Source organism: Anticarsia gemmatalis, chromosome 7 (genome assembly GCF_050436995.1).
Source record: "Anticarsia gemmatalis isolate Benzon Research Colony breed Stoneville strain chromosome 7, ilAntGemm2 primary, whole genome shotgun sequence".
Lineage (NCBI taxonomy): Eukaryota > Metazoa > Arthropoda > Insecta > Lepidoptera > Erebidae > Anticarsia > Anticarsia gemmatalis.
In genome coordinates, this window is record NC_134751.1 from 12,220,189 (window position 1) to 12,232,236 (window position 12,048).

At 35.7% G+C, this 12,048-nt stretch overlaps 1 protein-coding gene across 1 annotated transcript; it reads right to left on the reverse strand.

The window, feature by feature from the left end:
• Nucleotides 1-6,493: 6,493 nt before the first annotated feature.
• LOC142974163 (uncharacterized) lies at nucleotides 6,494-8,616 on the reverse strand. Its single transcript, XM_076116326.1, has one exon. The coding sequence runs from the start codon at nucleotides 8,474-8,476 to the stop codon at nucleotides 7,283-7,285; it is 1,194 nt and encodes a 397-aa protein (XP_075972441.1). The 5' UTR covers nucleotides 8,477-8,616; the 3' UTR covers nucleotides 6,494-7,282.
• Between the last annotated feature and the right edge of the window lie 3,432 nt (nucleotides 8,617-12,048).

Here is a 12,048-nt window from a genome sequence, read left to right on the forward strand (position 1 = left end):
CAAGCTCAAAATAAATACAGGGCTCTATTCAAAGAATAAAACGATAGTGAATTTTTAAGATTAGCCGTGTAACAAAGAATTCACGTGCAATATTAAATCTCAAAAAATGTCTTTGTTAATTACATAAACAAACTGGAATATTTTTTACTTCAATCCCCGCCAAAGGCCATGCATAAGACGCAGAGATTAAATACAAAATATAACGTCAGCTAACACGTGGATGCGCGAATGCGTAGAAAAAGTGCTTATTCAGTTTCTATAGGGAATTCGGTAGTACCCTAAAGGTAAGGTCCGTTTTTTGCCCGTTCCCATGAACCCTGTGACAATGCCATCGACCTTACTGAAAGACTCCGTGGATATCTAAGCAAGAATAAATATTATACAACAATAGGGTAGATTCTCTGACTTTACTTTGCCGTGTAGTGAGAGATAACTGTCTTGATCGTTGGTTAACGTTTTTAAACTCTCGCGACTAGTACACATAATATTATAATGCAACGGGTCTTATACGCGATTGAAAATTTAAAGGTTAGGATACCTTATTTGATCGTTGGTTATTTGATTTGTAGAGTCTGTTGCATCATTTAACTTGGTACGATGAATCAATTCCAGCTGCTATCTTATTTACTTTCGTTATTTACGTAACGTATGTGTATATCATGTCTATTTCAAACAGTAAAAGTAAATTTCCGATAATTACATTCTTATAACAACACGTTGATAACTTATCAAGAAATATCTAAAAATAAATAGTTTGAAGGGGGTCTATAAAAATATTTATCTGTTACTTAGTAACTCTCTTTACAGCACATATAAAACATAATTTATTACCTCAAAGTACGTAATCGTATGCTCTTGTTAACAATAATAAGTAACGCGATTCTTTTCCACTATCGACTAACGAAAATCGGCTAGCTATTGAAAAATTTTGTATGACAATCAGAAGCTCAATTCTCTATTACTATCGACTGCCGACAACCGACCTGTCATCGAGAAATTTTGTGTGAAAATCTGATCAGCGGCTTTCACGGGCGTCGTAGAAACTTTTTTGGCAGTACATTCTAAATGTCAATAGCTAGCCGATTGTCGGTAGTGGATACAGCACCTTGATTCTCTACCACTATCGACTAGTAGATAGTAATAAAGAATTGAGCTACTGATTTATTTTCTCAGAACATTTTACGTTAAACTTTAGATACTCAACAGTGCCGACTATAGAGAATCGCGCTACTGGCACGTGAGAATATTTCAAGTATCAAAACGTGTTATCCACTGTATACTATTGACAACAAAGGCCATAGCGGTTCGTAACGGACTTTTTTCTTGGCGCATCGATCAGGATATCTTCCTCGTAGGTTTTGTAGCGCAAAGGGACCCGACATTCCCACGCAACAAAACCTGATCTGCGTACTTTAAATGCATATTGTGCTAAAATATTCTTTAAATTAAATTACCAGTTATTTATTGGTAAATTATTTTAAAAATCTTTGCAATTTCCTTTCAGAATAATTTGTGTTGGTAATTAATTAATTGTATTAATTATTATTAAGCGTAAATACGTACATATTTTATAAAAAAATGTGTAAATTACAATTAATAATGATTTAATTGAATAGGGAAATACTTGAAACCGGAATACAATCGAAGTAGCTTTTATGATGACTTTTAGAAAAGCGTCAATATATCTCAAAATGGGCGGAGCCGAAACCAAGGCTATAAAAATTGAATATTCTTTTGGCCTTTTTACGTTAATGAATATATTTTGTGCATAATTTATTTCATGATAGTTTTAAGAACTAGCCTTTTTTCGTGCCTTCGGTCGCCTTCCTTTCTGTAAGATTCACTTGTTTACAAAGAATAATCCCGTTAGTTACACTAACGGGATTATTCTTTGTAAACGTGTCGTTGCTAAAACAAAACAGGCAGACGGACTCTGTCTGTCTAATAGTATAGAATTACATTCGAATTTGTAATGATAGTATGACATAATATAATATCACGTTAGTATACATGAAGGTGCATGCAGACTTGTAACACACCCACGTTTCGCCATTAACTATGTAAGTCCCATGTAATAGGTGCGACCTTATTGCTATTTACTAGGCACGTTACCAAATTCCGGGCTACTTTTCGAATAAAAAGTACTTTTCTCGACCTGGAAATTGAGCCCGGGACCTCAAGATTAGTAGTCATATAAATACGATCAACAGAAAAACGAAGTATCGGAAATTTTAAAGCGGGTACATAAGGGTTTCAAGTGTAATAATCTATGCAGATAATGATAGTAGTACGAGTGTTCGTTAAATTGTGTACCGTCGATAACGTTTATTAGTTCAAGAGGACACTTGTGTTCGAGTTAATGATAACCAGTTACCCTGTTAAGGAGTTTTTAGATCCTAATGTACGGCTTAAATACGCAACTTTGTATGTACATAATAATATCTAACGATCTGTATTGTTATATTCTTTAAGATGCTTGTTTAAGTGTGCTGCTTACACGTGTATATTTGTACCTATGTCCTTTTTGTTAGGAGTATAATCTATCATCCAGTAAATTTTCCCATTGGTAAATTATATTTAGTATTCAAGTATGGATCTGATTTAGTAGTTTCCTAAGAGCGAAAAATAAAATTTATGTTTTAAATGTCAGTTCGATAAGGTTAAGATTTTGACTACCGAAAAAAAATGTATTGCTTCACAGGTTATTGACCCAGGAACAGTGTACAGTTTAATAAGTCCTAGCTTACCTTCATTTTTTTAATAGAAGCTTTTGCTCTAACATGACTAATGGATGGAATTCGCTTACTGATACAAAGACGTTAGACTATCCTCGATATTTTGTAAGTAAATTGAAATGATAAAAACGGTGGTTAAGTTAGGTGTTATAAGTTACTTTGTCGTTTGTCATTTCTCAAAGTGGGTGGTCTAATTAACCATTAAGACATTTTTCTTTGACATGTTACTTCTTACTTATTCGGACTGGAATTTACAAATGATCTAATTAATATCTGTTTTTCTTTAAACCGACTGTCATCGGACGTACAACTTTTTTTTAAGCCACTACTTTCCAACTGCTGGGCAAGGGTCTCCTCACAAAATATATTATATACTTACATTTAAAAAATAAGAGTAGCTCTGTCTGTCTAAGTGTCTATTCTTCATGTTTAAACTACTGAACTGATTTGTATGAAACTTTGAACAAAGATAGTTTGAGACCCAATGATGATTGAAATGACATTGGATAGTTTTTATCCTCGAAATCCTCGGAAACTACTGGTGAGAAAAGCCATATAACTAACGTCAACGCGGACGGAGTCACGAGAAAGAGCTAGTACGAAATAAATAACAAAAAAAACTAAGTTCTTGTTAAACATCTCGCGTAGTTAGTTGACCTTAACTAAGACTTACATGTGGCCAATCTAGAACGAAAACATGTTTCTTTTGCCCTTTCGTTACTCGCGTCATTAAAGGATATTTGTGGCGAGTGAATGTCAAAGGTGCATGCAGGTTCATCGAGTTATTGTGAGGATATATTTCGACTAGCTTTAGCCCGCGACTTCGCCCGCGAGGTATGTCACTTAGGACAGAATTTCATACAAACTTTCATCCCCTATTTTATCTTCTTGGGGTTAGAATTGATGGAAATCCTTAGCGGATACCTACGACATAACATCTACCGGCATGCCAAATTTTTAGCCCAATTCGTCCAGTGGTTTGGGCTGTGCGTTGATAGATCGCTATGTCAGTCAGTAACCTTTCAGTTATATATATTTAGTAGATATGAGTTGAAGATAAGAATGACTTGTGATGGTGTTAAATACGTGACCAAGGTGTCTTGAGGCTACAATTACCTATGAATGAGATGACATGCTCACTTTTTTACCGATTTCTTTGATATCCGAATAGTGTAGATACAAGAGATATGATGTAAATGTCTTTAAGCGGCAAAAACAGTAAAATTGAAATTTATTATGCTACTTATATATCATAATATCAATTTAAACTATGTTACTAGCAAAGTACAAACATACATTAAATCAGGCCTTCTTCCCATAGGGGTAGAGGAAGACCAGAAGAAAAGAATGATATTTATGCTTATCTAGTTTATCAAAATGCAACCTAACAGATCATGCCTCATCATAACCTTTACTTTGTCTGCATTCAAAATAAGCGATAGATTATTTATTAATATTTTTATTTATCTAGCTAAAAAATACAATAGAGGTAGCAGAAACCTTCGTAAATTATGATCGATATGCGTTCAAGTGTATCAAAAACTTAAATTTACAAACAGCGCCTGACGAATGGAGCGGAAAATATTTAAATGGAAGCCAGAATAGCGTGCAAGTAGCCCGTAAAATATGGCGATATTTTGAAATAAAAACTATAGAAGAGATGGAGAAATTTAAATTAGGCTCCGGAACTTCGGGCGTGCGTAACGAAGGAAGAAATAGGAACTTGAATTTGTGTACAAACTTTGAAATAGTTTGGCATTCCACATGTCTTACACTTCCGCAATTTTACAGCTACTGCTGAAAAAATAAAGCTGAGCTGAGGCATCGGTAGCTAGAGGTTTGAGACAATGCTGATGTTTAGTGCGTTGCTATGTATATTATCGTAGGAACTTTTTTAAGCAAGATATTTTATATCGTATAACTTGCTTCACTTTAAAAAGCATAGACTTAGTAGCACAGTATTATTTGTATTAATAAACTTTTTGTAAACCATTAATATTAACTGCTCTTAAAGTTCTGCGGCCTTTATAAGAAAACGATCATAAATGTTATATTAACCCAGCAACCTTGTAAACATTATTTCTTGTAGACAGGAAAACGAACCCGCGACAAACAGAGCAATATTAGGAAGTAATTTTAAAATTAAATATCAATAATGCAATTCCATAATCACAATGCGTTGGAGACAGTGATAGTACCTTGTTAAAAAATATTTTGAAATTCCACCTTATATTTTGATTTATTATGTTCATACATGTATGTATATTTTTACAGCAAACTAAAATAGTGACAACTAAATTAAATCAACCTAAAACCGTTACTACACCAATTCAAACGTACACATTAAAATTACATCTCGTGGTGCCCTTAACCGTAATAATTCCGTCACTATGCGCTCTCCCTCGGCATGGCTCGGAATCTGGTGTATTTTTTATAAGGGATACACGGGATAACGGCGGCGCATTACAATAATAATAGCGATATCGCCTTACCGTTAACGGCTCCAGTTTTTGGCCCGACTCTACCAGTTTGGTAATCTTAAGATTTAACCATGGTTAAAATTTGGGACGGAGTGTGGTGATGTATTTGAAAAACAAGTTTCAGTTTGATTATGTTTCTAAGCTTTGAATGATAAGTTAAGTCTGTATTGATTTTATAATTAGGTCTCGTATCTTAAATTATTCTGCAAAGTCCATTTTGAAAAGTTTTATTTGCATTTCTGTAAAAAAATATACTTACTGATTATTTTTTTAAATATTTGTACCAGCTTTTGAGTTAAGTACTATGAGGCGTAAGTACATTAACAAGTTGAGTCGTTTCATACTTTTCATAAAGGCGAACGGCAGGTTTGTATGAAGAATTCGTACAGCTTATAAAATGTCATGTTTAGGTATACTTTTTGTTTAATTGGTACCTAATATGATAGACAAGCTTATTTTAAAATCTTATATTTTTTAAAGTTGGGAGGTAAAAGTTATGTCCATTTTAAGAAGCCCCGATAGTACGCTAAATTGCTCAGATGCTGTCAAAACCACAATCCAAAACAACAGCAAATTAGCGGATGCGTAGACGTCAGACTAAAAGTGACGTCTCATTAGATTTTCTTTTTCTTTAGTTGTCAACAAATATAAGCCATAGACCAAAAAATATTATGTAATTTATCAAATCTTTCTACCTTAATTATTAATTAATCCGGACTTCTAAAAATAATACTTCCAAATAAAAATAAGTGATTTAGCCCCCTTAATAAGTGGTACAAATTCTGTAACGAAACAACACCAACTTTAAGCTGTACGAAATCTGCCGATCTCCTTTAAATGCAAACGGTGGTTAACCCTTTACTCCTAAACCATGGTATCATCGACCGTTGCGGCATAAAATTGGTAAGCTGCTTTAAAGTAGGTCATTTTGTACGAAATGATTTGGTGCATTAGCATAAAGGTCTTTGTCTAAGACCGGTATTAGGGAGCGTGTTGTTAATGGACCCATTTTTGTCGTTGACGATTGATAAATTAGGGGTCTTACGTAATTAATAGGAAAAAGTGATAGAAAGGGTTAAAGTGATTTAAAACATTTTCTACTCTATGGCAACTAGACACCTTTGTGATCTTGAGCTAAGGACGAAGTCTTTTTTAACCGACTTCAAAAAAGGAGGAGGTTCTCAATTCGACTGTATTTTGGTTTTTGCTTAATATAGATAGATAGAATATTAGGAATTAATTACATGTGAAATTTTTTAGACAACCAATAAAAGAGAGTTTTAAGGAGCTACATTACATTTATTAGCCTAAAAATAATTAAATTCTAACATCACAATGTTTCTACTTAAAAGGCACTAAGTAATAATTTGTATAAGTAGGTGCCCTAGCATGCGTATTTACAATATTCTACTAGAAAACTTCTACTTTGTTCTAACATACATTGAACATAGAGAAATTGAACTATGGACTTCTTCTTCTTATCGTATGGTTAGTGGTCAACCTAGTGCCAAAGTTGTTCAAGCCGCCCGAAGGCCTTTGGCGTGGCTTAACGACTGTTATCTTAGTAGACAACAACCGGGACCGACTTTTAAACACGGAGACGCCCAGTTCAAATACATCTATGCGGTCACCCATCTATGGAATGACCGCGCCAAGGTTTGCTTAACCCACAAATCGTTTACCGACCGGTGAGCGCAACTGACTAAGGACTATAAATAACTAATAAATAACATGATAAATGTACAAAGCTTGAAGTGCAGGCTCGACCGTTACGGACCACCTTGCGCCCGCGCCGTCAACCGACTTTGGCTTCTACAGCTGTATGTTTTACAATTTAACTCTATCGTAATAAATAGCTTCAATTATCTACACGATACTATAGTCCAACAACTTAGTACAAAGTCTACTAGCTAACAAAATTCAGAATTTAGAACACAATGGCCTAGCTACAGTGACTTTATTTTAAAAATACACTGAATTTCCTAAATATAATCTAGATCAATTGTGCATGTCAAGGCTTTCTGCTTAGTTGTTGGAGAATACGTACACAAGACTAACTTATACTAATTACTGTTGTTTAGCTAAAGGACGGGCTTGTCTGGTCTTCTCTTGCCACCATTTCAACGTCTCTTCGAACTGTTCTCTATCTTCAGGCGTGACATGAATATCAGGTAGTTCCTTCTTGAGGTCTATCTCATCGTTGTAATCAGCGAACGAAGTTTCCTCTTCCTTGAATTTATACTCATTGTTCATTAAAATCAAGCCCGGATCAATCGTCTCAAGATTTGATTCCTCGTTGAAACCATGCAGTTGCTGATTGATAGTTTCTGAATATTTCACTTCGAAGTCACTCTCGCTCACTGGTACATCGTTTTCACTAAGATAGTTTTGTTCTGGAATCACTGTAAACTGTTCAGCCGAATTCGGGAAGGTGAAGTGTCCTTCTAAAAGATGGGAGTTTACTTCATCCTGTCCGAGGAGGTCCGATGATGGTGTGAGAGGCTGCCCACCATTTTCTTCTTCTTCATACAAATGTGGTGTAGCAACTAAATTAAATGATTCTGCTGGAAGGTCAACATACTGTTGTCGTGGAAGATGAATCGATCCATCCAGTTCATCTTCATCCATGTCCTCATCGTCAATGGCAGGAGAATTCAGTGAATAATAACTTCTTTCCTGGCTGTTCTCCCTCGGAGATGAAGATGCTGGAGACGGGAAAGATTCCATTGACGGACGAGACGAATTCTCTTTATCAGCATGACCGATGTTCAATAGATTTTCCAAGTTACGAATGTATTCTACCGCCATACGTAAAGTTTCCACTTTGCTCAGCTTCTTGTTTGGTCCACGGTTAGAGTTAGCGTTTTCAAATGCGGCTGCCACTTCTTCAGGTATGTGTCGGCGGAGAGCAGCGAACCCATCGTTGACTTGACGCACTCTGTTACGTTCCCGCGCATTTCTCCGAGCGACGGCGAGAGGAGTCGGCGAACGTACTGCTTCTTCCGTACTATTTTCACGAAGCCGAGGTTTCTTTGCCAATATATTTGTTGTGACCGGCTCAGCACCACGAAGTAATGACGTCACTGACACTGTCGTCGGACACGACTGGATCTTCTGTTTCTTCCTCACGATGATAATTTCACGCGGACCTTGATTGCCTTCATTGTTTGTTATGTTCACAGAATTATTCACAGTTTCTTGTAGCACCTGCGCTTTCCCGAGCGGCGAGTTGCGGAAGACGACGACACCGATGGAACTCATTTCGGCACGATGAGTTGCCGTTTTCACATGTTACGATTGTTTACGTTGCATTAGTTGCGGACTTTTGATGAGATTGGATCACGTAGATAGTTGAAAATAACTGTTTTCTAGGAGGTGAGTGTGTCGATGGCGTCAGGGCGCCGGCCGCGACAGGAATGGCGCGTGCCGCGCGGACGCACCTGGGGTGGCCGCGGGGGGATCAACAGGGGTACTTACGTTTACTAGTTGCACACATGCTCCTTTAAAGGGCGGAATGGGGAAGCGTTCCCGTTCACAGCTTTTGTGTGCAGGAATTTTTGTGAGATAATTTTAAGCTTTGGTAAGTATATTGTAGTACAGATCAAAAAATTGTGTTTCGAGAGAGGTCAGATTTAGGTGGATGTAATTAAGAAATTGTGATTGTTTCACCACTAGTTAAAATTGTAATATTGCAAAACCACAGTTAAAATTGTAGATTAATAAAACATACTTACTTGTTAATTTTGAGTTCTTAGATACCTTTAATGATTTACTTTGCTCATTTCTGATTCACTAATTAAATAGCAGTCATATCATTTTACTTTCTAAAAATACCAGCACAACGTTTAACAACACAAATGAAAATTGAACCAAAAATCAGAACCGATCCGCTCGTACCATGAACTGCAACGATTCCCCAAAACCTGAACAACATAAAGGACAATATAATTTTCATGGGGTGTCGCACCCAACTACATGCATATGTGTGCGTGATGCATTACATATACTTTATTATTATAAAAATACACTCACACATGCACAAAATGAGAGCACACACGGACATTTTGAAAACCGTTCGCGTGTTTCAATGGGAGTTCGAAATTTAAAAATGATTGCGCTTGCGCAGAGGGTTGTAATGGAATGGTGTAAGCTTCGCGAAATTATCAATGTTGGTATGTAATTTTATTAGTGTTTTTTTTCATTATTAGTAGTATAAATAGTAGCAGTATAAAATAACACTTATTGCTTTACTGATTTCGCGCCGCGTAAGTCTCTGATTAGTTCTATAGTGCTTTGTATTTTACACTAATATACAGTTTCAAAATTGATTGAAAATGACAAAAGCTAGAACTCATCAGAGCTAACACAACTTTTTTTGTTAAGACAGCAAGACTCTTATTTGTTTTAGGGGCTAACGATTAATACAATCTCTAATTAAATCATTCAATTCATGTAGAATATACGACCCTAAATAGAATAGCGTATATACTCAATACAATACATAACTGTTAAATTTAAGACTTCAGTATTTAGTACTGGCACATAAGCGTTAAAAAAAGAAATACCCATGAAAAAAATATAAAAAGATTCCTCTATCTTTGCCAGTTACGTTAATCTTGTTGAGAAAAAATAAATTATGTTTTTTTTTCTATTACGTTTATGTGTGTGTGTGTGTGTACACCCACGCCAGCTGCGAAGCATTAAGTCTTTGTGTAATGGCACGCGCCACTATCCTATGACCATTGTTACAAAGGTTTAATACAACTGCATAGCTATTTTTTTCTATTTTAGACCTTATTGTAAGGAAGTAGAGTCGCTTTTTGGGAAACGTGTTGGGAAGCTTTCAGTTAGATAAAAGTTTTGATAGAAATAAAGATTTGAACTCTGATTAGGATTATTATTTAGGGTTATAGATGAGTCGCACCCTAAACACGACACTCACTTTTAGCTATATTATTAATTTATTAATTGGTGATACTAATTATTTTTCTAATATTATGTATGAAAGCACTGCCCGTCGGTCTATTTGGGATGCCAAGAAAGCACTGCGTAGTCAACTAAATCTATTTTATTTTTATTCAAAATACATTACTAGGAATTAACTAGAATATCTTTGAGAGCATGTCGCTACATAATAACTCTTTATAAAATTAGTAATAAAATTAGTACTTGGAGCAAAGGATTAACTGTTCCAATTCTAGCTTTTGTTATTGTTTCAGCGATTGATAGTAGCTGGATAAATATTGGCAGCTGATTTGAAACACGTTTGGCAACATTATGATTAGGTTTTATTCTTATGGCATTAATATTGTCCAAGATAATCCAGTTAATTAGCACGGCCTTCAGCCAACAAAATGATATGTCGGTCTCATAAGAACTCAACCATACAATACTAAAGAAACTATTGATAGAAGGATTTATCGCAATTAATTCACCAAGCTATTATAGACGTATTAGGTATATACTAAAGTCAAGTAATACTAATCTCAAGAACTCTTAAATAAATACTTAAATGTTGTACAATATAAGCCCAAGAAATCTTAAGAAAAGCGCCTACATTTATTTTATAGCAAAGTTACCGGCCGAAATTTTTTACCTGAGCTCACATTGTATGCAGGCGTATCTTTCAACGCAGACTCTATTGTGTTCACTCAACTATGAAATAGAATTAAACGTTGTGTATTCCTTTTATCATCGCAATTCCTATATATCGATTAAAAACCGTGTTATTTACTTACAAAAAAATCGGTTAAAACCTAATTCTCTTCTTTTATTTTTTTTCTTCTAAAGACAACTCCCGCACTAAGCAGGGACTTTTGCAAACAACGGACACAAAGTACAACTAGACCCGAAACTATTATTTGTGGATGGCGCAAATATTTGTCCTCCCGACGCATTGGTAGCGGCGGCGTCGCGACCTGAACCACTGCGCCACGGAGGCAGTTTAATATTATAATATTTATTCAGAAATTTCTCACCAATTAAATTTTAAAACTACAGTGATCGGATTAGAGGTAAACCGAGTGCTCCTAATACTCAAAAGTGCATCCTGTAATTCAAGATGTCGCGTTTTTTCGCGTCAATCCGCTCAGTAAGACGAAGCTTACCATCTTGCCAACATGTGGGACCCGTGAGTAAAGCTATGGTACTACCCTGGTTATATTTAGCCAGGCCATATGGCTGCGGCTTGGGGGAAAGAGCCGCAAATTGGAGACAGGAGAGGTGGTTTGATCTATCAAAACAGGAACCCTTTAAAAAAGAGTGCCGCTTTTTGTTAAAAGGATATTATTAGACTTAAGTTTGCTTGAAGAAATGCTACAAGTTTTTAACGAGGTTTTTTAAATAGGTGCCGTACGTATCACAGAATATACGTAAATCTTTATCATAATCAAAGTTGGGTTACTAAGTTAACGACAGATTAAGAAAGTATTAGAATAAATAATTAAAGGGAAGACGGTCAGAAACAAGTCTATAGAGAGAGATTCTGCAGAAAATCATTGTCCACAAGTCATGATTTTGATCTAAGCATTGTAAGCGCAGTCTGGCAATCAAACTACATACTGTTTCTAATAAGCATTTTTTACTTCGTAACTATTATAACTGTAACATATCCAAATCTTTCCGTTCCAATTGAAATAAATAAACACATCACTGACCAACAAAACGCATACAAACCAAACAAAAAAGTCTAGACCTAAACAAAGGCTAACCTGTGCATTCAAACAACAGCTGTGTTATGAATAGTTGGTGCCGACGGTAGCCGAGTTAATACATTAAACTATAACCTATCTCAATATAGGACAGCTTGGCACTAGCCTATTGACTGCTACCCC